At 40.0% G+C, this 26,018-nt stretch overlaps 1 protein-coding gene across 1 annotated transcript in view; it reads left to right on the forward strand.

Annotated features, from left to right (window-relative positions):
* otud7a (OTU deubiquitinase 7A) overlaps positions 1-26,018 on the forward strand; it is a 46,222-nt gene that overhangs the window by 684 nt on the left and 19,520 nt on the right. The window contains exons 2-3 of the mRNA XM_073471450.1: positions 18,409-18,541; positions 23,453-23,606. Of these exons, the coding sequence (XP_073327551.1) occupies positions 23,522-23,606 (85 nt within the window). The 5' untranslated portion in view covers positions 18,409-18,541; positions 23,453-23,521. The remainder of the gene's footprint in view (positions 1-18,408; positions 18,542-23,452; positions 23,607-26,018) is intronic.

Consider the following 26,018-nt stretch of genomic DNA (forward strand, 5'->3'; position numbering starts at 1 on the left):
TTAAAATATAGGAAGCTTTAGGGATAACTGCAAATCCCACTGCCTGGTTTCATCCTGGTGCCCATATACGTTTCTTTTATTGTTGGCCTGGTTCACAATATCCACCAACTACGCCTGCCTGTAAAGATGGTGAGGCCACTAATTCATTGCTGTGGGATTTTTTAAAACCATACACACATCCCCTGACAAAGACCTACATAATAAAACCTTTAATCTATCATTAATATCAGATTATATTTGAGCTGAGCTAGGGAATTGAACTCTGCCACGGTTTCCTCCTGGTCATCTGGAAGATGGTGGTTTACATCACATCAACTTGCTTTGCTGTCCTACCTTTACAACTTATTCAGCCCCCTGTTACCCCTGTCTTAATGCTTTACTTGCGAGTCGGGCGATTGACAGTGGTCGAGTGTGATTTGGAGACAGCTTGAGTAGACGGGGCAGAGATACAAAGCAGGGCCCGTGGCTGCCAGGCCAAGCCAGGCCATGCCAGCTCCACAGAGGGCTTCAGTGCAGCAGGGCACTGGGGAGAGGGCGCTTGGCACCTGATCAGTTACCACAGTGAATTCTGTTCCTGTCACTGGCATTTAGCTACAGAAAAGCAGAGCAGAGATGACGGTTGTTGTTGAACCCAGTTGGGCTTTCATGTCACTGTGGCAGTGCCGCTTTATCAAACTGCCTCTCGACTGATACAAAATGACATTCCTTTGCAAACATCTGTGCCAATTGCCCACTACCTACTTCAGGAAGCAGCGGAAGCTACCCTCGGAAGCTAACATTGCAATAAAACAAAAGAAAAAAAACACCAGTTGCGTTATTAAAATAATATTTTGCATTTATATATATTTTGCACCAGAGGACTCAGCAGCAATGTTTTTTGTTGTTGTTGTTTCTTTTTTAACTGGTACCATTAGACAGAAATCTAAAGGAACATGAATCATAATAAATCATCTTGTGGGCCTTGAAAAGCACCTGCACAGGGGGGGCTTAAATCTCCCATTTCTTTTCAAAAGAATCCCATGTCTTCATGCTTGATTCCCCCAAAGTTTAGTCCTTCAGAGGAGACAAAATGAGTCAAGTGCCCATGGTAATCATGGCCCAATCACTGCACAGCTTTGAAGTGGGCCCTGTTCTTCAGACATCTCTACAGGTGGGGAAGCAATGTTAAGTGCTCTGTCTGCAGGCAGTGGGAGGTCAGCTAGAGGCCACCGAGGCAGGCAGAGGGGCTCCTCTCTCACATCAAAATAAGGGAGGGTGGAGGGGGCACTGGTCACCCTCCCAGAGTCACTGCACCGTGGTCCTCTGTGAATCTGTACACTGGCCTTGATGCTGGATAGGTACTTTGGGGGAAATGTGTCTCCAAGTGAATTTGTGGCAACATCACAGTCAAATGACGTTATAATCCTTGTGCCATAAAGCTGTAGTAAATCCTTATACCGGTATTCCCTTTCATGTTGTGGTAAAGGCTTCAAACCACAGACGTGTTGTAATAAGTCTGCAAAAACCATTTAACTGTGATTTATGAACTCTTTTTTTTATAGTAAAGCTAGACTTGTCAGTGTTTGCAAGGTCAGAGCTTGTGCTTTACATTTGTCTGTTTTTGATGTCTGAATGGCTGAAGGTACATAAGGGATCCTACGCGGCTTGCAGCCGTAGTCTGAAGGGACCCATAGACCTGTAGGTTTGATATCTTTCTAAGTTACAGGGGCTAGAAAATCTAAATGAAAGCCACAGTAAGAATGAGCAAACCTGGACCGGGCTGAAGTGAGACAAGGAAGTGGCAACCACTGTGGCTGACAGTGATGGAATGAGACACCTGTCAGTCAAGTAAACACTCCCACATAGTCCTATTTCACCCTTAACGCTGTCCTAATGGACACATTCGTTTTATTTCAGATTTTGGAGACTACAGACTGTTTTCCTTAAACTGGCATCTAACGGCTATCAGATGAAGTCTGTCCTGAAGGCGCTTTTAATGTCTGGTTTCAGAATTTGATCGTAATGGCTGCTGTTTAATTTCTAGAAGTAGAAATGAACCTCTCAGAGCAAAATCTAGTGCTTTATTGTCTGACACCTATGGTCAAGTTGTTGAATCAAGATGCTGTAAGCAAAATATTAGGGATGCATAATTACCTGCCTCTCATGGCTGATACCGATATGATAATCAATGATTTCATTGTTTTGTGTTTTAGTTTATAACCTGTAGTTTATGCACACCTGAGGGTAGAAAGGCTAACATGTAGTTAGCAAAGATCGATGATTTTATATTCTATAGCTCTAATGAGATGTTTTTTTAGTTATAACTCTTAGACCTTTCCCCTCCTCTCTTGTGATACTTGTGAAACATAAAAAAACAAATTGCAATTGTTTCCTCTTCCTCTGAAACTGTATCACACGTCCACACCGGCGACGACATGTCTAGCTCTCTAGTCTACGCTGTGTGGCTCTGCCCAGGTGCAGCAGTTTGACATCATGAGCACGACGGGCTGCCCTTCTTCTTCTTCTTCTTCTTCTTCTTCTTCTTCTTCTTCTCCTCTGTGTTTATTGGTGTTATTGCAAACCAACTTTAAAGGGGCAAACAGCCACCAACTGTATCTGAGTTTACAAATACTACTGTTAAGTCAATGAAAGCAATTTGTAATTAGACCTATCTTTTTAACACAAAAGTCAATAAATGAAATGCTGTTTGATACATTTAAATGACCATTAACCACATATTATGCTGCTTTAATGGGATAAAGCTCTGCTACATCACAGAGCCACATGAACTCTCACTGTCTATTTGCAACTTTCACTTTTGTGATTACAATATAATAGCAAAGTTTGTTATAATATTCTGATTAACTGCCCCTGAAGACACAAACCCTGAATTGGATGTACATTGCTGTGCCATACAGCATGTATTGTGGCTATTATGATGTAACAGAGATGGTGGAAAGTAGGAAATAATGATAAAATGTTGCACACATTTTTGTTTTTAATCTGATGCTTCTTTGAGGACAACGACCATACTGAGACACAGGCACTGATATGTTATATAAGCCAACCTTAACCTTTTCTGTTCGTCTATTAGAAATCTTTACGTGAAATGTTTTCAGGAATTTACCTGTATCATTGGATATTTAGATAAAGCTGTTTATGATATTAATTTAGTGTTAATGTTTACCGTTCTCCTTAAAATGAATTAGAGTAGTATCAATTCATTCAATATTTTGGAAGGTATTTAACCAAAAGAAGTGTAAATAAAACTTGAATTTTTACATCTGGTATGAAACATTGCTTCATTGGTTGAGGTTGATTGTCTGATTACTATCTCATGTGATACTGGGGTCTGGCCTTGATAACATATCAGTGCCTGTGTCTCAGTATAGTTGTTGATCTTGAAGAAGGCCCAAGGGCTGAAACGTCATCGGATCAAAAAGAAAAATGCATACGGAGCCAGGATGTGTGGCACCTTTTTCTGCTTTCTAGTCTTCTTCCAGTGATCAGCACCTCATCACAACCTTTGCTGTGTGTTACCTTTGTGTTATGTAACAGAAACAGTGACCACTGAGGTTCCAGTTAACCCTCAAGTTTAGCAACAGATGATGTTTCTGTGGAATGTTTAGATGACAAGTAAAGCTTGATGTCTTGGTTTTTTGGGGTTTCTTTTTTTTTTTACAGAGACTAAACCTTCCTCATCAAAGAGGAGCTGATATGATCAAGGCTGAAAGTGACAACCTCAGACACAAAGACACCACAGTATTTGCGTTTGACAGACAGCTTTTTCTCAGTCTTTATCCTAATGTGACACAGGCAGCAACAGGAGTTGGATGTTAGGTTTTGCCAAGAAGATATCCTTTGTGACACCCATAGCTTTTGTACGCCTGTGTGTACATGTGTGTGTCTGCACTTCCTGCACCTAATTGCATTTGTGTTGCTTCACTTGTCTGGTGCTGAGTCTGGGAGCAGGCTGGCTGCTGGAGAGGTCTGGCATTGTAACATTCTCCCCACAAGGCCCGATGGGCACAGCCATCCCCAGTCCTGCGTCGAATCAGCAAGGGAGCAGTTTCTAAATCAAACAGAACGCTGTTGCACAGGATACCCTTGGTGACTCAATTTAGATTCATGCAGGCCCACAGCGTAGGTCATTTTCATTCATTCAGAAAAAGAGGTCAGGCCTCTTTTTCTCTTCAAAATTCCAGCTGAATTTGTTGGAAACTCAGTGTATCTCCATTTTGTCTCGTGATTTTTTCTCGCTGAAGGAGATATTAAATAGGAAACGCAGGTTAGACGTAACCCTGAGAAAAGAAGAGCAACAGTGCTGTTGTTCAGCTTGCTCCCTTCGTCATTCAATTTCTTAAGTAGAGAAAACAAATGCTCTGCGGTCTGTCGTTGTCACTGCCCTTTCTTCCATCTTTCCTCCAAAATATATGACAACACATCTCATCAGATGTTTAGCAGAACCCATTCGTGGAACGTTGGGGAGTAAATTTGCTCATTCTCAGCGATAGAAATATTTCTCCCATCTATGTTGTCTCTTTTCTGGGTAGATAAAGAAGAAGAGATCTGAGATGACTCAAGAGGGTCAAGAAGTATGGTAGCCTATATTTTCATACACTATATTTATCTTATGAAGGCTTGCGCGGAAATTACTTTGACGTCAGCATCTGTTAACAGCCGTTTAGTTGCACATATACTGTACATTCATGTGTGGTGAAGATCTGCTCCGATTGTTCACCCTGCAGCTACTTTCCTCCTACTGCTTTTTTTATGCCTCTCCTTCTTACTTCCATCGACATATTCATTGGCCATCCCCCCACCTACATACTTTCTCAACAGTGCCGTCTGGACCCCATGCTAGATCGGAATTTCAGAATTTTTCTAGGATTGATTCGTTAATTGTTTTAAAAATATATCCGATATGTTTGGAATATATCAAATCATATTCATACAATCTATTTGCGTCCTATGATGCTTTTTTCGAAAGCAGAATGCAACGGTATGCAATGCTCAGATTGACAACTCCGTAATAAACAGTTTAGTGCCTTAATTTAAACGCACAGAATGTAATTTCTGCAGCTGGGGATCTCTCAGTCAAACCAAAACAAAAGACATATGTAGCGTGGGATCATGGGAGTTATCTTCATTGTTCAACAACCACCGCTGCTGATGAAAATCTATCAATGTGACTCGGGGAAGAGTTGTTCACAGATGAGAATAAAGTCTCATCCACGTTATGTTTAGTCACGTTCACTGACTTCCCTCCTCACTCTCTGACTCTCTCTCCAGAAGCTGTAGCGACAGGTGACCAAATAAAACGCACCGTTACCTTGAATGAAATTGTGGATTTCTCTGGGTTTGAACATTGTTGGAAAAATTGGGATAAGTTTGTTTTTATTCATTGCAATGCAGAAATTCGGTTCTGTTTAATTTAGCGACAACCATTATTACAAGGAAGTATGGTTTAGTACTACAGGTCCCAGAATATGATTCAGGATAACGGGGAGTGATCTTTTTGTGCATCACAGTACTAATATTTCTATTACTTGTGCAGCTCTAATACAGATGTTATTACAGAGGGTCAATACATGGAATAGAATAACATAAAATATGGTGGTTTTCATCAAAATCTGAAAAATGTTACTATTTTGGGTTTGTTGCATAACTAACAGTGGCTGGTTATTCTCATATCAACGACTCGCCTGCAAGTTATTCCAAACAAATGGCTCACAAATACACAAAAAGAAAAAAAATATAGCACTAATCAACAAAGTGGCGTATTATGTCACATTTTTGGTTACGCTATATTTTTTTTCCACACATTTATCACAATATATGTAAAAATAATCACAATATATTGTTTTTACCATATCATGCAGCCCTAATCCCAATGTAGTAGTTTTTGAAAATGGCTGTGTCCGCTGCTGCTCAAGGAATGTCCCAGAGCTCTGTGACCTTCAGTACTGACCCATACATGCTAGTAACCATGGCCGTTAAATCAACCAGAACTGAAATCTTGGGTGAGACAGTGCTACCATTTTAATGACCACCATATCAGTGAGAAATCCTTTTCAAAAATGTATCAGACCATACTGTAGGCTGTACCAGATCAGTAAATCACTTCAACTAATCATCTCTGCTGGTTCTCAAACACATTTTCTAGTGAAAATCCTTTGATATACAAAAAGTAAGCATCATTTTTTTGCATCATCTTTCACTACAACATAATAATAAATGTCAGTTACTGATACTGGTCTGAGTATGACACATCTTTCCTCCGCAATGCACCCACACCCACTGAGTGCCCTCTCTGTGGGTGCGTGTAAGGACAGTTTAGAGAACAGGCATCAGACAAAGTAACTAAGTCTAAGATTTTTTTTTTTTAATCATCAAAGAGGCCAACAAAGAAAAAAGTTTCTTGGCAGAACAGGTGTGGATCAAACTAGTACAACAATAACTGATGTCTAAAATGACTCTAGGTAATATAATGTAGATAAAAATTGTGTCGGGTGCTCTTAGAAAATGTAAAAAAGAGTCCCTAAAAAACAATCCAGGCACTTCAAACAAGAAAAAGTATTAAAAACTTTTATTATAGTGGCTAAATCATTAAAAGTCCAGTCATTAAAAAAGCCAACATGTTTCCACCATTAGGTCTTCTTCAAGGCTCCAAACAACATAACTGACGTCTAGTGTTTCTTTTTGAGGCTTCGAGTCCATCTTGGTCCTGGGCAATGGGGGTAAATTAATAAATAGTTATAGCTGGGCAACTCATCGATATTATATTGTTATTGTAGAGACTATATATAGTATCATCATAACATGATATGACATAAGTGTTGTCTATTCCTGGTTTTAAAGGCTGCGTTACAGTAAAGTGATGTAATTTTCTGAACTTATGAGACTGTTCTACTTGTTCTAATACTTGCTTTTATCCACTTAGTCACTATGTCAACATTACTGTTGATAACTTATCAAAATCTTATTGTCTTAACATTTTGTGAAAGTACAATAGTTGGAATATCGATAACGAGGTATTTGGTCAAGAACATTGTGATATTTGATCTTGTCGTTCAGTCCTAGCAATCAGGAAGCACTTTTGAGGAGCTATATTGAAATATATATTGTGTATCATGACATATCTTAAACCCTAACCCTATGACACATGCATCATATTCATCCAAACTGCAGCTTTTGCAGCTTCCATTAATTGTTGACTCGTGCTCTGATCATGTTTTCTTGACTGGCAAAGTCTGGGTGTCAATGAGCCAAACCGAGAGTAGTGAAGTGCCGGAAGCACTTGAGGTGTGGTTGAATTCAGGGTAATGTATGTAGCTTCCTTCAATGACACTTAGCAGCGCATTCTGCTCAGTATGAGTATGTGAATATTGTAGCACAATGCTCAGATCATTGTTTCGATTCCAGTCTGTCTTTTTTGAGAATATTTTTATTTTTAATTTATTTATTTAAACTCTGTGTGTGTTGTACTTCAGGTTACTGAACACTCATACCCACAGTAGTTCATTCCACCGTCATTTTATTATTGTTGCCATCAAATGGTGCAACCCAAGCTACTTGTGTACATATATATATATATATATATATATAATGTAGATGGCAGGAAAAATGTCTAAATTCACGTGTACTCTAGAGGTTTCAGTTTAAAACATTACTGCGGAAAAAGTGGTTTGATGTGTGTATACAGACCAAACCATTGTGCATGTATTTCTTTGTCTCTATGTGTGGTTTGATTTGAGTGTATGCACACAGTTTTCAAAAACAAAGGTAGTGAGATCCGTGTTGGAACATAACTGGTCTCAATACTGGGACTCAGAAACTGAAAAGCATCCTCACCTACTACACCGGGGAGACGGAAAATACTCCTCTAAGGGGGTGGGGGAGGCTATAACCATAGCTCATAGCTATAATTATTAATTTACCTTTAAGTGACTGCACCCCCCTTCACTATGTTGACCTCAAGGGGTCTAAGTACCTCGTCAAAGGACACTGTGACAGCTGACTGAAAGAAGGGCTGTACCCATTTATTTGTGGTAATTCATAACAAAGAGTACAAAAGTGGTGCATTCTGGTGTTATAGCCAGAAAAACTCTTATGTTTTTATTCAGGAACCTCTGGGTTTATGGGTTTTAATCTCTTTTCTTCAGATTCTAAATTAAGAATAAGGTTATGTGATATTGCCCTCTCCGCCTACTTGAGTGTGCATGCACAACTGTGCGCACACCCACGCATCCAATAGTGGTACCACATTGTAAAATACAGGTATTGTGAGATGTAGAGGCTAAGATATAACAGGTGTCAAAACAATCTGTTCTAGTGTTTCCTTTCTTATTGGATTTTCTTCAGAGAAAATGAAATTCTTAGTTTTGGGGCTCGCTGTAGGACATCGTAGCTGGCCTATGATTGAACCAGAGTTTCAGATGAATAAAAATATATCCTTGATATTTTATTACATCTCTGATGCTTGTTTAAAAAAGCCACTACTGAAAGTGATCTGGCCAACATGACACTGTGCACAGCTTCGCAGCAAAAAATGCTGTTTTTTTTCTCATGGTACCAAAATGAAATAATCAGGTTGACAAGAGGACATGAAGAACTGTAGAGCTGCGTAGCTTCGCTTTATGTGCTCTGTGTTTCTTGTCTGAAACAGAAAGTGTTGATTCACCTGGTCTATCTGATATCCCCCGTGTTGGTGTTGCTCCTAGAACATCATAAGTTGCTGTGGCTGAATGGGTTGAGTACAGGACTGTTACCCAGGAGGCTGAGGTTCGTGTCCCATTAGGAACATGTTATTATACTGTTAATTATTATTTTTATACTAAGTTCACTTATTATTTCCCATTTCTTTTCAGTTTTCTGTCGCTGTTTCGTTAGATTTAGGAAACTACTGTATTTGCTCAGTTTTAGGAAAACAAAGTTTGGGTTCAAATCATGGACGTCACAGACATTACATGAGAGCAGGACAAATCCAACTCACTTTTTTTTTAAGTATTAGTTTAGATGGAAGATGTATGTAGTTTATAGGAAAGGCACAGGGGCACTACAGTTGCCCTCTACACTTAACTCATTGATCTCGAAAACATTAACAGAAATTATTTCACCTTATTTAAGATTCTCTGAGGGATTGTTGAGGGTGACCCTCATTTACAATGATGCTGACATTACACCATGGTAAAAAAAAAAAACAAGCAAACCAATTCAGCTAAAATAGTTATCATAACCATACAGATCAACAAAATGAACTGAAGCAGTAACAAGCAGGTGATGGACAGTTCAATCAATTTCCACACTGTGATTTGGCCTCAAACACTTCCTCAGGATGAAATTGCAAAATGTTGCCATAATTTGTCTCCTGCAAGTATATCGAGACACAAGTATTAACCCACCTGTTAGAGGGTGAATATAGGAAACAACAACATCTACTCAGTTAAAAGTGTCTGGGGAAAACCCCCCACTCAGACTAATGGAGTCGCAAAGCAATGACATTACAAAGATGTGATCGGTCAGTTGCAATTATGGTACTGGAGCAACATTAATTATGATGTTCCAGCATCAACACCAACACGGCAATATCAGATTGTGCATTATAACCTATCGTTATACTGGGCTTAGATGTACAAATATGTACAGTGACAGCCTGCCCTCAATTATCACCAATTCGTAGGTGAAAAATCTTTACAGATAAAGCCTATTAGTCTAATATCATATTCTCTGATGCCTTTGAGAGTTGCATTAGAGTTCTTTGAGCTGGTGAGGACAGAGGAAGCAAGCAAAAAATTGTGTGTCTTCAACACTTGAGAGGACACCCTCCCTCAGCACAAACACCAGCTGGCTTCGGCTAGTTTGTCTCACATTGGATCAGAAGATAATTATTCAGATCGCAAGCAGTTCTTTACGTCTCATCTGTGTGTATATGACGTCCCAGCTTCCATGCTCGAAAACTTCCTTTCACCATGTCATTAATATACCTCACAATAGCTGCTAAGTGTGTAATTTATATCCACAGCTGTTTTTTTTTTTCTTTCTTCGCCGTGTTCTTCTAATCAACAGAAAGTCAGGAACCTTCTGCTTCGGTAAGGCTTTGTTCTGTAGTCGCAGCTGTCTGCTTGTGGCGCTCTGACGAAAAGGGCCCAGCCTGGGAAAAAGAGGTATTGGCCGCTGTGTTTGGAAGGCTGCAGGGACTGACATTTTAAGGGGTTATGATCTTGTTCCGTGCCCCTCAGCAACCAGCTCTTTGTTTGGGTGCACACTGCACACACAGCTGAGCTGCAGGTCTGTTGGACCTGAACATTTGTCTCGACTTTAAGGTCAGACAGAAGAAGTATCAGTCGCTTTTTTAAAATGTATTTATTGCTCATAGTGAAAATACTGAACATTGCTTTTAGTGTGCTAGCAAAACAGCCGGTTTTGGTCATCACAAACACAGCTGGATATGTCCGCAGGTCCCCTTAACAAAAAAAACACCAGGCTTTGTCACCACAGAAACAGCTGGAAATGTCCCCAGGTGTCCTTAAAATGTCCACTGGTGTGACTCGAACTGTAGTCGGCCGTTTGGCAGCCTTGTTGGCTGTAATAACATGTTTGTTTGGTACAGACTCCAACAAATGTCACATCGTCATGATTTCAGTAGTATTTTGCATTGAAAATGAAAATTGTGATGCAAACTTGTCATTCCTATTAATCATGATGAATCATTAAAATCACCATCATCAAAATAATCGCAGATCAAAATTGCAGCCCTAATTTTGATGCCAAGTTCATAGCTTGAGCTTCTTAACTTTCTTACAAAAGCTGAAAGGTTTTCTAGGAACATTAATGTCCCTCAGGTATACACACAGTGTGGTGCTCCTGCTGTCCACTGCAGCATTAATTGACATTTGCCTCAAATATTAATGCGATGATGCATTTAGTGCAAATTGACAACAACTCCCTGCTCCATGCATATGCTGTGCTGGCAGTGTGCAGCGCAGCAATGAGATGCAAAGTGACATTATTGCTTCTAGCAGCATCTTTCTCGCAGCATGTGAGGGGCTACTGCACAGAAGTCTGGGTATTTTTTTTAAGTTTAGAGAAGGATTAAAAGAGAGAAAGAGGAGGCATTTGTGCCAGTGTGTATGGTTTGATTACAGACTGTCCAAAGGTCAAGACTTAGGAGTATTACGCTCTCTGTCTGCCTCCTGTCAAGGAGTGGTTAGTGTTTGACTGACATGCAACAGTCCTTCCACCTTCTTGGCTTTCTCTCTGTTGCTCTCCATCCTCTTGCATCTGTAAGCTGTTGCTTTCTCAGGGTGTCAGGGTGCTCTGAGGTCACAGCTAATAAATGCCGTCTGCGGGTCCTGAAGGCAGGGGGAGTCCCACTAGCGAACAGAGCATAATGGATGGACGAGGAGGGCCTCGGCACACTCCCAGGTGGTGGATGGAGAGAAAGACAGACATTGATGGAGCTCTCAAAAAATCAAAATGGCTTAACTTGATGAGCCGGCGCCCGGGTGAAGAGCACTCACTCGAATACGGCGTCCAAGGCGCTGATTGAAACACGTCATGCATTCCATAGGCCGCCTGGATGTACACACACACGCACGCGTTTGCTGCCGCTAGACGCTGAGCACTGGTGAGGCACATACACAATCACCTCAAGTACAAGCTTGCCATTGTGGCTGCAGGACGAGGAGGAGGAGGAGGAGGAGGAGGAGGAGGAGGAGGAGGGACAGAGATTGAGGCTGACTGACTGATATGAAGGCTGAATAGCAAGTGCTGCTTCCACTCTGCATTGAAATTCACTGATTGAATCTGCTGCTCTCAAGCAAGGACTTTGAAATAGTGTAAGTGCTTAGTATGTAGTTTGGCAAGACATTATAATATCCCATTACATGAATTTTCCATGCCACTTAAGTGTGCTGTGTTATGAAGCAGGCTAATGGATTGTGTTGATTGCCGATGCAAGGTGGAAATGATCTGTTTCGCTGGAAATGTGCTCATTTGTTTCTCCAATATACAATTACGCCAAGTCTAATGTAACACTGTTTGCTGTTGCTACCTTTATTCATCGAATTACATCAATAATAGCTACACATTATTTTGAAACTGTCGTCTGGCTTTAGTGTTTCCATCTCGTAGTATATTAAAATAGCCATTGTTTCAGGAAAACATGTTTGTTTTTTTCCAGACCATAACTGAGGCTTGACATTTCGCCGTGCACAGGCATGTGAGTAAGAACTGGATGAGAATGAATGCCATCTTTTATTAGCTGTCTTCTGTGTTTTGGCAGCCCTTTGTGGAAGCACTTGCTCTGTTGGCTTTGAGATTGGTAAACACACTGAGGGCACACTGAGGAGCGAACATGCAATGGTTAGTGTTTTTGCACACACACATATGCGCTCCGGAGACGGGGATCATAGGGTGGTTATCTAGCAGCGTTGAACACAGCAGTTTGAGCCTGCCGGTGCTTTGGCCCGGCTGACTGCAGCTCAGCTCACACGCTGGTGATGAAGCCACATTGGCCCGATGGAGCCATATGTCCGAGCCAGAATGTACAATTTCATTCTCTGCCTGCCTTGAAGAATCAAAAATAGTCCGTCCATCAGAGGAGGGATCAGACTCTTTGTGGTTTGAGTGACTCAAATTGTGTTTAACCAACAAGCCCACATCTTATGTCCCGGCCTTGCTGGACAGGTCTCTTGCCACTATTTTGTAAATCGGGCTCAGGTTTCAGGTTTCAAAGGTCGTTTTGACTCTGTGGATTAGTGCCACTTGCTATGGTGGGAAGCTGTGGAGTTAGCTAGAAGGATGTATTGAATCAGTCCCATCAGATTAACTGTCTCATTCATAATTGTTGTTTAATATTGTAATGTGTTTTGTCAATCACATTCTGCGGTTATCTCATATCGATATATTATCTCATATGTAGCGAAAACTACACATCTGTGAGTGTTCTTTAGTATACATTATACATGCAGAGATATGAGAGAGATTTAACTGAAGATAAAGAGTTTAATGTATTCAAGAGTAATACATTTCTCAAATCAGATCATACAGAGCAATCTGTCCGAGACATTTAGGGCTAGAAGAATAACTGATTATTTTCCACAGCGATTAAAACAAATAAAAATGTAAAAAATGTGTTTTTAGTGGGTAAATGCTTGATACTAGCTCATTGTGTGTACTGATACAACAGTCCCAAACCCAAATATATTCAATATCCAGTTATATAGGAGAAAAAAGAGAAAACAGAAAAATCTCACAGTCAAAGTGCTGGAAACAGTAAGTGTGTGGCTTCAGTGTTAGAGCACTTATCACAATTAGTCAATTTTCTTTCAATCAGCTAATCCATTAATCAACTAATTGTTTCAGTTCTAATAATAAACATTTAAAAAACAAAATCTTCCGCTGCTAAGCCTCCTCTCCACTGATGATGAGACACCTTCCTCATGACAGTTTACTTTATGTGCTAACGTTTTATTTTTTCTGTGTGCCAGAGTTTGTTTTCCAAGTGATTTTTCCTGATTGGTTGTTTGTCAATAACCACAGTGAGCCGGACTCTTGTCCTCTATGATTGTATACGAGGATGCAGTATAGAGTATGCATGTTAGATTTTCGTAATTTAAATAAGCCTCAATACATTCTATAAATTAGTGAATGAGCCATTTCACATTTTATATTCAGGGGTGTAAGAAAGATTCTTGATAACACTTTATAATAACCATCATTAATAAATGGTAAATGTTTTGTTTATTTAGTTATTTCACTGTTAAAAGACACTAAAATGTTTTTGTAATCCATTTATTCAGCAATGGTTTATTGTTAAGTTGCAACAGGTGTTTATAAATGGTTAATAAAAACTGTGCAGTTCATCTACAGACATTCTTTGGAGGACACATTTACAAACCATCACAATTGCTAAATAAATGGTTTATAAAACATTTCATTGTTAACAGTGAACAGTAGAAAGACTTTGTCTACTCCAAAGGGAACATTTGTTTCCATTCATCACTCAATGAAATAGAAAATCAACACCCCAACACTTCAACACTAACGAGCTGCAGTAATATTCATGAAATATCTTCCATTACCGGGCCTTTTGTTTTGTTCAGTGTAACTGGCCCAGACAGTGTGACGTGATGCAAAGTTATTTCCACAGCTACAGTGTTAAGAAAGACTTTATTTGGGATTACTTACATTTATAAGGCTTTTAAAGGGGACTTAGTCTGTTAATCTTTCATACCATTCCATCATACGAAACAAATACCAGACATACCCATTTCTCCATTGATAGTCACCTCATATGACCAGAACAGGGTATTAAATGGCATCACGCTGTGAGTATGTTTCTGTTTAGTATGTACGTCTGTCACAGCGTGTCATGTGTGCCTGTATGCTCTGTTTTGGAAGCAGCTCTTTGGGAGTTGTGGAAAAGCATTCTGTATAATAGAGGAAGTCGTAAGCCGAAATACAAGCAGACGAGGCAGATTTATGGAAAGTGGAAACAAATCATAAAACGATAACAGTGCGGAAAGTAAAAAAAAAAAAAAAAAAAAAATGTTCCTTCACAGCTTCAGTATTTTTATGCTGTAGCACACAGTCTACACAAGTGTACTCTGACATCTACATAAACTCACATTAAAACTCCAAGTCAAAATAGAAGCTGCCTCTTAAAAGCTTATTTAAGAGCTTAACTGCAAATGTATACGCTGCTGTTAACCTTGGTGTGCCTGTATAGGATTCACAGCCCGACCATTTTCCAGTTACGGAGGAGATGCAGTCCAAAGAGTGGAGTATAAGTGTTTGTACAGTATGTTCACCTCCCACCTGCTGTGTATCTGCCTCGCATGTGGGCGATCCCCACTCACTATGGAGACAATTATCTCCATCTCTATAGCTATAACTCATCCTATTACTCTGAAATAGCTACGTATGTACATGCACATCATGGAAAGATGGACCTTTTACGGGAGAGAAATAAGCTTCTGTCGATGGGGGGGAACCACTCGTGTGTCATTTTTCCTGTGACTGTATTGCACTCTCAAGTATTCACAGAGAAAAGGCTGCACGTTTTTCATTGTTAAATCGTTTCACACGTGCTAATCAGCCAACTGGTTTACTGTTGGTTTTAAAGTAGTGAAGCTTCAAATAGTGTTATACATAAAAAGGAAGTAGTGGGTGGGGAGCTGTTCTACAGTGTCAAGATGAATACTGCAGGGTGGTTTTGCATTTAATTATTTTTTTAAGCAGCTTTGTTTGTAAGAGGTGCTCACTGACAAGAGATCCTGTATTCTTTTTCTGAAAAAAGTTAATTACATTTTAACACCTTTGACACCACCTCGACTGGAGAATTCACACAGGTACGTTTATTGTCTCGTGGTGTAAAGAATACTTTTAGATGTGAGTGACAGTTGATAATGATTGAATCGGCACGGCGGTAAAAGTCGTCAAATGCACGCATGTCACAGATACTGCTTTTTAAATGTCACTTGAGAACAAAACCGCTTGTCTTTTGGTCCTTAAATTACCAAACATCAGCAATGTACGGCTCTCCGCAGGGGAGATCTGACAGCTCCCCGGGTGGCTCATTTATAATAGTCAGCCCTGTACAATGTTTTGCTTGCAATCCAAATTACGGCTGTTATTTGTGAAAAAAACGTATTTGAGCTAGCTTAGTAGGTGTTTCATTTATAGCTTATCTGATGCTAACAGCTACAATTGTAATTTGGGGTCGCAGTGTCTGTTGAGTGTACTGTGATGCTGAAGGAGAGTTCAGTAGACTTTTCTCCACTGATTAAGAAACAAGTCCCCTGTTTCTGTTTTTTACCGTCTACAAACGGGCCCTTGTAAATATGGAGGGACTGCTGGCAGAGTGCTCACGGGTCAGTGGACCATAGGAAGTAAACAATGCAGTGTGCGTGATTACAGTAAGGAAACAGCTTGGCTCTGTTCTGTTACTAATACGTCTGGAAGATTGAAGAGAGCAAGAACATGCGAGTGAAAAATAAGGTGGTAGCTGTCTGCAAGGCCACACGTTTCCCCCCCCCTGGTCGAGTGTTTGTATTGAGACCGCAAGATCAAAGATGTAGCCTGCAGAGAACATTGTTCATCTGTGACCTAAATATACCAGCAGACACGCTCTGACTAATCACCAGGTGTGGAAACATTCAGTGTGCGTACTTTCAATATTATAAGTGAGTGGCATTATCAAGTGCTTTCTGATGATCTCTAAAATCGTTTATTCTACATTCACCTGAATATTTCTGTAATTTGTTAAGTATTTGCTCTCTAAAAAACATTTAGTGATGGAAGAAGACCATTTTCATAAGTAATATCAATGAAGCATTATAAAGATACTTGTCTTGCATTAAAAACTTAAATTTAGAGAGGTATTGGCAATAATATGTAATTATTGGACCTCTGCCAGGATTTTAGGCTTATTTTTTTGATTTGCATCAGAAATCTACTCGCCTGAAATCAACACACCGGACCTGTAAAATAGCTACTTTTTGTGATGTGTAATAGATATATTTATATTCATGGATAATTAATAATTTAGTCCATAACAATGCTCCGTATTTTCAAAGCAGATTATATGTTTTAAGATCTGAATATGAAAGTAACTCTTAACTGTAGATGAATAAATAATGTGAAGAGAAAGGGCAAGTTTCCCCTCTGACATGTAGTGCAGTTAGATAAGTACTTAAGACCTCAGTTAAAGGCAGTTAGTTGCTTTCCACCAATGACAGAACTACAGAGAAGCCTGCCGTGAACGAGGAGAGTCTGAGCACATACAGCTCAGTTGCAGGTTGCAGCTCAGATGGCAGAGCGGTTCGGCCATTAATTGTAAAGCCGGTGGTCTGATCCCCCCCCCTTCTCGTGATGTGTCCGTGAGCAATACGCTGAACTGTAATATCAGTTTAACATTTAACTTCTTTCCATTCACAAGAAAGATTACTCAATCAGAAAAAAAAATGGGCATCACAAAAGAGATAATGTGGTCAGTGGTGCGTACTTATGTTGAAACGTTGGTCATGATCCTCTCCATTGCTCTTTCATAATGACTGTTACCCAGAAGAGCTTTCTACTTTAGAATTACTGCTTAATTGTTTTTAACAATCCCACCTAAGAATCACAGCAGTCAAGTAACTTCTGCTTGAGTGAGTTATTCTTGTACTGCGGCGTGTCAACCTGGCGGCAATGGTTGAGGTAGTAGTAGTTGTTCCACCATTGTTGGTGCTGGTTCGGGCCAAATAATAAACAACCACATTGAAACCAATCCGTGACTTTCTAGTTCAAACACTGTATAACTGATAGTTAAGTTAAGATTTACTTTGCTGTCATTTCAATTGAGATATTGCTCTGTTTTTTAAAGATGCTGTGAATAAAGTTGTCCAAATAAATAGAGGACACATACCAGTATATGAACCTTTTTTTTTTTTTTTTTTTACTGTTCATGTGAATTATGCATGACACTGAAGGATATTTCAGTCGCACTTAGGAGGTCTTTGACGCTAACTCCTCAGCACTTCGCAGTGTTCTTGCTGAGAGGGTGGAGAGAGTCGTCGGCTGGTGTGATCCACCGGGGACAATGGGGGGGAGTGTGCTCGGAGTTTCCACTGTTGCTCCGTGTGGGGCTTCTCTCAAACTCTCCTCTCACTGTTTCAATGTGTGTTTGCCTCAACACGCCACATAATCGCCCCTCTCTGCCTGCTGCGTCACGCCGGATCAACCTTCTCTGCCTTTACCGGCGGGATCAGCATGTTTGCGTTTCTCGTTACATAAGAGCAAAGATCATGAGGCCAGCTCTGCACTTTCTTTACCCTGTCGGGGTCACACACACACCTGCATCTTAAAGCGAGAACCTGAAATGTGATTACGTCAAAGCCCCTTCAGAAGGTGGGGGCTGCTTTTAAGTGCTGCTGCTACCTAAAACTTCAGGCAATTAAAGGGAATGTTTATGAGCGCCTCAGAAGAAACGAAGCTGCTTTATAGGGATCTCACAACAGCTGACAGGTGTAGTTACACACATCACAATGCAGATTAAAGCCTCTGCTGCTTGAAAAGGACTCAAGCATGAGATTAAGTGGCGTAATGACATAAAACGCATTTTTGGAAAAAGGATGCAAAATTAGGAAAATTAGTCTTTGATTTTTGATCAGTAATTTAATACTCTCAGCCGGTTTGATGAACAGTGAGTAGACACAGTGGTTTCTAAATGACATGTGATGAAAGTAACGGCTTGAGGGCTAATTTTGGGCTTGCACATTAACACTGATGCAGTCACAGGTGCGTGTCGGTCGGGTGTTTTACAGCAGCGCCGAATTGAAGTCAGTGAATCAGAACTAAGGGGCCATAACTTTCTGTTTCAGGATGATCACTTTCAATATTCATATCTGTGTGTGTGTGTGTGTGTGTGTGTGTTTGCTTCAGGGTTCTCTGCATCCCCGGTGTCTTCCTCCTCTCCTCTGCTGCCTCTGAAGCCATGGACTAGAGCTGCATCTGGTCCGGACAGTCCCGTGGTCATCAGATGGCTTCTCAACAACCCTCAGCAAAAATACAGAAAGTACGTGAGTTTATTAACAGAAGAAGGTGGAGTCGCAATCAATCTACGTTTGTCACTGACAGCTGCTAAATAACATTAAAAAGAGGTATTCTGTGTTTTTCTTCTTATCAGCAAATCCCATGAAAAGACCAATACAAGCGATGAATTGATCCTGTTATCAAGTATTGCCTGTGTGGGCAGATATTGATTTATAGCTCTGTGTCACAGACCTCCATTGTTGTCCAACAACAATTTAAAACTCCTGAGCAACACCATCACTCATTATGACGAAACAAGCACTTTCGTTTCAGTCAATCCCACATACACTGTCCTGGTCAGTATACAGATCTTTTAGCAGTGATGGAATGTAACTAAGTACATTTACTCAAGTACTTTACTTAAGTATAAATATGAGGTACCTGTACTCAACTCAAGAACTTTTTGTTTGATGTAACTGTATCCACCTACTCCACTACTCAGTGGCATATATTGTACTTTTTACTCAAGTACATTTGTCTGACAGCTTAAGTTACTTTTTTAGATTATAGTCTTTCATCCTGCTCCTGTCGATTGAAGACCACGTGTCTCCAAATGCGCTGAATGTGATTGTCTGTGATAAATTTCTCTCTTTACTTTTGAAGCTATTTACTAACCCTTCTCTTGAGCTCATGCATAGTTGACCTTTTTAGGGATATGCTGTCCTGACAGGGCAGCGACACTGAAAACATTTGATGATCTTATGGAATATGATGCATTGCTGTAGATTAAACTACCAACAGTGTATAAAGTAGTTGAAATAAGCTCACCCTCAAACATCTACAAGAGTAAAATGCAACATATACATTAATGCATTTGTAAAATTAATCCAAAATCATCATACATAATAGTAAAACACTGCCAAGGACCATTTTACCCCACTTTTAAAGTACTTTTACTTATGATACTTTAAGTACATTTTGCTGTTAATACTTAAATACTTTGAATACATCGGGATACTTTCTCCACAACTGTCTTACTGAAGTAAATGTGGCAGTACAACAGTGCATGAAATACTCCATTAAAGTCTTCCATTAGAAGTTGTATAAGTTAGAGTGCAGGAGTATTATGAGCAAGCTGAACTGAGGGCCCTGTGATTGTCATACTGCTAAACACAGTGTCACATACATTATGCATTAATGTGAAAAGCATTTTACCATAGTTGGTAGAGCTGTGGATGATTTGAACTGCATTATATACTGTTGGGTGGTTTAGTTTGTCACCCTGTCATATTTTATAAGCCGATCATACAGTATGTTTTGCATTTAAAATCTTAGTCAGCAAAGTAACTACTGATTATAAATGTATATATAAATGTAGTGGAGTAAAAAGTACAAGTTTTCCTTCTGAATCGTAGTCAAGTAAAAAGTAAACATCAGTATAAAATGGAAACAAGTACAAGTATTTCAGAATTGTACTTAGTGCAGTGCTTGATGAGTAAACAAACTCTATAGTATGAGCATTAACACATTGTTACCTCCCACCTTTTCATGGGATATGTTGAAAAAAATAAAAATATAGACATCCATTATCCTTTAAAGAAGATTTTTTTCCTCCTTCACTGTGCTGTTATAATGCATTCATGTTATGTAGAAGCCTGATCCACTGTGTGTGTGACAAATATGCAAATTGTCATTATGATTAACAGGAAGCTGAACAGTCCCAGGTTCCTCTGGCCCACACGGTTTTACGTCAGGCAGAAAAACACGCATTAGCATGTTTCTGAGTCATAATTACCTCCCACAGGGAAAGCGATCTGAATAGGGCTGTTCTTAAGGGAAAAGATGAGGTCATGACTTATAATATTCAGCTTTTTTATGTGTCTTGTTCCACACCACTAGACTCAAGACTTTTTGCCTTGCAAAGCATTATTCTGATACTTCCCTGATTGGCAGCCTATTATTCTGTGCTGAGTTAAGTGTCCACCCCTAGAGAGCGTAATGATGTGCACATATGTCGTCTCTGTGGTCCTCAGAGGAGACACATGCCCCACAGACTTACTTTAGAGCCTTTTGAATTGCCTTTAAGAGGTGTGCAACAAATTAAATACGTACACTGGCTTTTATTAAAAACAGACAGTAACATTTTATATCAGGGTACACATATTAACCATTAATGAATGGATTATTAGCATGCATATTATTAGCATATTGGCTCTTTGTTAGTCATTATAAAACACTTATTCTGACATATTTTGCTATGAAGCCAAAGAGTTTCCCTAAATAACCTCCTTATTACTGCTTTTTGATAACTTTATTGTAAGAATGCAAGATATTAGAAAATTATTCAATTTTCAAATTTTCAAAATTCAAAATTATTCTAATATCTTGCATTAGAATAATTTTACATTTGTCATTCTTACAATATTTATATGCTTATTTGTGAAGAAAAAGGAAAAAGTTACCAATACTTCTATTACTACTACTATATATATGAGTGTGTGTGTGTGTGTGTGTGTGTGTGTGTGTGTATATATATGTGTATATATATATACACACACATATGTATGTACATATGTGTATGTATATATATATACATATATATATATATATATATATATATATATATATATATATATATATATATATATATACATATATATATATATATATATATATATATATATATATATTTACTAATTCACTAGGAGTTTGACACTTAACCCACACATGTTTTACTAGTGAGCTACTGTAGGTACACACAGACATGGGTATTCTTTTTAAATGCAGCTTTTTCTATGCGTTTTTGGCCTTTCGTACATCTAAACAGCATTTTAGGTCACTGAAATTTGAGTTTTTGGAAAAACTCCTTCCAAGATATTCAGAAACTCCATTTTCAGTGTTTACGTCCGGACGGGCTGATTTCTGGAAACGATGATGCAGACACAACAGTTTATCAGTGTTTGTAACATCATTGCCAATTGTGAACTCGCAATATGTGTCATGATATTGGAGTCTGGAGAGAGATTTGTTTTTTTCAAACCCTGTTTCGAAAAAATACCCATATACGTGTGAAGTAGGCGAGTGAAGACCGCACTTTAGAAAGGGACCTTATTCTTAGTCGGAGAGACTTAATTTATTCAGACACTGTTAACAATTGTAGTTTTGTGTTTTGTCTAATAATAATAGGTCAATATTTTTAAGGCAGAATGACAATTGGTGTGGTATTGCCACCTTTTAAGGCCAATATTCATTAAAAAAAAAACATCATTATCCATTTAAGACAACTTCCTAACTTACCATCAATAAGAAGAAATCAGGAGATTATTGAGGGAAATCTCATTAACTTCCTAGATAAGTTAATGGGTAAGTAGTTGTAGAATATGGTCATGCAGAATAACACATTAATAAGTGCTTTATAATGACTAATAAGAAGCCAATATGCGTGCTAATAATCAACTAGTTCATGGTCGATATGTGTTCTCTGATATAACGTGTTACCAAACAAACATTTAATTTATGTCTAAGAAAGAAGCATCATTAAAGGGAAAGCAATCCTCTTCAGAGATGCCTTTCTGTTCCTCGTTGATCTGATAACTTAATGCGCATCGACCATAATCTCATGATCTCTGACAAACTTTGGTTCTGACTGCTCCAGCTGACCACTCTGTGTTTCCTGTAGTTCACATCTGCTTAGATTTTCTCAGTACAACAATGCAACACAATGCAAATGGCTGACAGTAACTAGGTCAGCTAAACTACAGCTTAAGTGCAGCTTTGACTCATTAATAATGCATTTGATAAAGACTAAAGTTGCTGGGTCTTGAGCAAAGATATTTCTCTCTCCGATGCCGACAATCAAGCAGTGCTCAGCCGTCTTTTTTTTTGTCATGAGCTTGTGATTTTCATGCGACGATAATACCGACCGAGAGGACGTTTCTCAGATTGTTCTGTCACGGTTGGTAAAAAAAAATATGCCACGATGTCCTGTTCATCCTGCTGTCAGAGTAATCCACTAATATTCCTCAGCCGAGGAAGCAGGAAACAACTGCATTTGCTTTGCATCAGCTCTATTTAGTGTCTGCTGGTTTACAACACTGTGCCAAAACCCGATGGACAGTCATGTAGTGTGGCACAATTAGACTCGGAGCTCAGAGGTGTAGGCAGAGTGTCTGAGTGTCTTCAGCATGCTGTCTCTCTCCTCTCTGGGTCAAAGCCGCAGACCTGAGCCGCAGTCAGACCTCTGGTCGGCACACAGAGGGCCCCGTGTCAGAGCCGCAAACCTGTGGGTGTGTGTTTCTTCGCTGGCAATGCTCTGAGCTCCGTTCCTCTGTCACCCACACAGCCTCAAGTGGAATGAAAGCTATGCGTCGACTCATTCATTCCATGAACCGAGGGAGTGCATCTTAGCAGTGTTGTTTATGATCTAACAAGGCAGTATTTGTTGATCATTAGAGCCCGAGTGCTATATAGCCATGTTCCCTCTACGAAATAACATCACACTGAATCACCGGCTCCACAAGCACTCAACAACATCCTTCCTTGCTGTCCAGCTCTGAGTACTGATGTGGTTGAAGAAACTGGATCATACCCAGAAACCTCTGGTTGACACTCGGTGGCAGGAAGAGGGTTAGTGTTGTTATGATCGTGGGCGGTGGGCCAAAGGCTTTGGAGATAGGCAGGTGTGTCCTGGATACGACCTCTGGCTGTGTTGTTGATATTACATCTGTGCTGCTGGATATTATGTTATGACTGCTAGCAAGTGCAGGGAGGAGCACTGGGAGTGGAGCGCTATTCAACTATCAGCTCTATGAAGCATTACACATGAGTACAAGCAGGCTGAGACAACAGGCTGGGATTAAAATAAGAGAGAGGAGGCCGTCCGATGACTGTTTTCTCACAGGGGGTTAGTTGCTGTGTGTTTAAGGCCTGCTGTGTTTCTCGTTGCTTTTTCCAGATGAGAACGTGAAGGCTGGCGTCCACCAAGGCCACCGCTGCACCTTGGGCAGCGCACACACATGATCACATGACTCTGGACATGGACGCGGTCCTGTCAGACTTTGTTCGGTCCACGGGGGCTGAACCTGGTCTGGCAAGAGACCTGCTGGAAGGTAAGAGGCCAACGCTGTCCTTATTAGAAGACGCAATATTTCAGTTTTTTTGATCAGCTGCTCCCTGATGTCCCCGTGGTCGCGATCGAGCGAGCGGAGGAGTGTTAAGAACAGAAGAGGAGAGGAAATGAGGGGAAAAAGGGAAAGAAAGGAAACAAAGGAGGGGAGGAGAGGAGCAGGGATTGCAACAGCGAGCCAGCTTGCTGATTTAGAGGCCAGAGTGACGGTTTTACGAGTGCACTCCCCTGGGAGAGCTTTGTGCCCATTCATTGGAACTCATTGAGGAGCAGAGTGCTACTGGCACTTGTATAGCTTACATACAGTGGTGGGTGGGGAAAAAAAACAAAACAAAACAGGAGAGCAAAAAGTGCACAGAGCAACAGAAAGCTGGTTGATGGTCAGCTGAATTGGCAGCGATATCTAGAGCTTGTAAAAGTAATGTTAATGTTTTTGTTTCCAGTTTTTAAAGTGTTCCAGTTTCGCACTGCATTCCCGGATCAGGTCAAACTGCAGTAAAGAAATGCTGAGCTCTAAATGCAGATGCAGTTTTGTCTACTTTACAGGAATAAAAGCATGCCGCACATTAATCAGACTTCCATTAGGGGATGAAATCCTTGTGCAGGATGTGTGTGCTGGAAATCTTTCTGTCTCTGTGTGTCTATTATGCAGCTGGTGTCTAGTCTGATAAAAGAATTAAAGTGTTGGGTGTCTGTCTCTCCCTCCCCCTCAGTCATTTTTTTTTTTCTGATTCTGCTTTGGCTCAAAGCCACCAGGGCATACTTGTGACACTAACAGGCACCAAACAAGACAGTGCACTCAGACAAAGACAGACGTGGGCATGGATGTCCTATTTCAGTATTATGCCTGCTGCCTTCTTGCGGGTGTTAGCTTAGCTTTCCAGGCCGGCATCAATCAGCCGCTCTGTGACCCTCTGCTCTGAGTCAGGAAGGTGTGAGGAGGAGCGAGAAGAGAGACGGAGAGGCAGATAGAGAAATGTGACAGCGCCACATATGTAGTGCTTCCCCCTAGAGGCTGGTTTGTGTACTGAAGAATGTGTTTGACCACCGGCATACAGTATATGAGGATGGTTTTGAGCTTTATGGTCAAATTTATTGAGAGCCCAGTTGAGCTCTTGGACGATTTTCACAAGAAAGGACAACTTTATAATCATGTAATTTTGGATTTTGTTTTTTATTGAAGAAATCAATTAGATTAGTTGGTAAAGCATGCTCATACTCAGAAGTCAAATCAGGTTTACTGCCAAGTTGCTTTTTTTTTGTACAATATGTACAATATGACCATTATTTAAATGAGAGAGCTGTGCAGTTTTGTGAAAGAAATGTGCAAAAATATTGACTAGGGATCGTGCAATGATTTACTTTCACTAGGGATGCACGATATGTATCGGACTAGGCAGATAACCGTGATATTTAAAAAGGAAATATCGATATCATGTTTATTATACACATGATCATTTTGTGTTAATTATACATCACCTTGTAAATCATTTCTGTTTGCCACCCACCATAAAGCAGAAACATTTATTAAGTTTATTTGTTTTTTATTTAGTTTTTTATGCAGTTATGGTTACAGACTTACAGTTTCAGAGGAAGGAAACACGATTGCAATTTGCAATACCTTTTCAGTGAAGGTTCAGAGAGTTTAAGACAGCAAATCTTATAAGAGCTGTGGTATATGAAATCATCCATCTTTGCTCACTACATCTGAGCCTTTCTTACCCTCAGGTGTGCATAAACTACAGATCATAAACTTCTTTTAAAAACATAAAAATGTGAAATTATCGGTTATCTTATCGGTGTCCTCCATCAGAAATGACTAATTATCGACTGAAATAAAATTCATATTGTACCTACCTTTCACTGTTCCTGTATGGAAAATCCTCTCATGCAACTGGTTTAATTCAAAGTCATTTAATGTGAAAAAAGGAGTTCAGTGAAGCTGCTGTGTTTCTAATAGATGGCGATAATTCATGTTCATACTGCAGATGAATTTATGAGTGCACCTTTTGCTGACGCCAGCCATTACAAATGAAGGAGCTGAAACAATGCCTCCCATACCACAGTAATAGCACGCTAATGCAGAAGCATTTAAAGTCTGTGCATTAGGTGCTGATGTATGTTGCGGGACTCTAAGTTGTATTCCTGGATCTGTGCTGCTCAGGATGTCGAGATGCTCAACGTACAATCAGTTTTACATTGATTGGCGTGAGAGACAGCGATTAGCGGTGCCAGGTTTCATGTTCAGACTGCCGCTAATCATCGTGTCTGGAAGTCAGGAGGAGAGGGGACAACTTCCTGTAGGTCTCTTACACAGGGAGTGCATTAATGGACCCGGCCTCGCAAACATGCTCAGATTACAGGCAGGTGCCCTGTGAATGTCTGCAGTTGGAGG

This window comes from Pagrus major, chromosome 8, assembly GCF_040436345.1.
Source record: "Pagrus major chromosome 8, Pma_NU_1.0".
In the NCBI taxonomy this organism is placed as follows: Eukaryota; Metazoa; Chordata; class Actinopteri; order Spariformes; family Sparidae; genus Pagrus; species Pagrus major.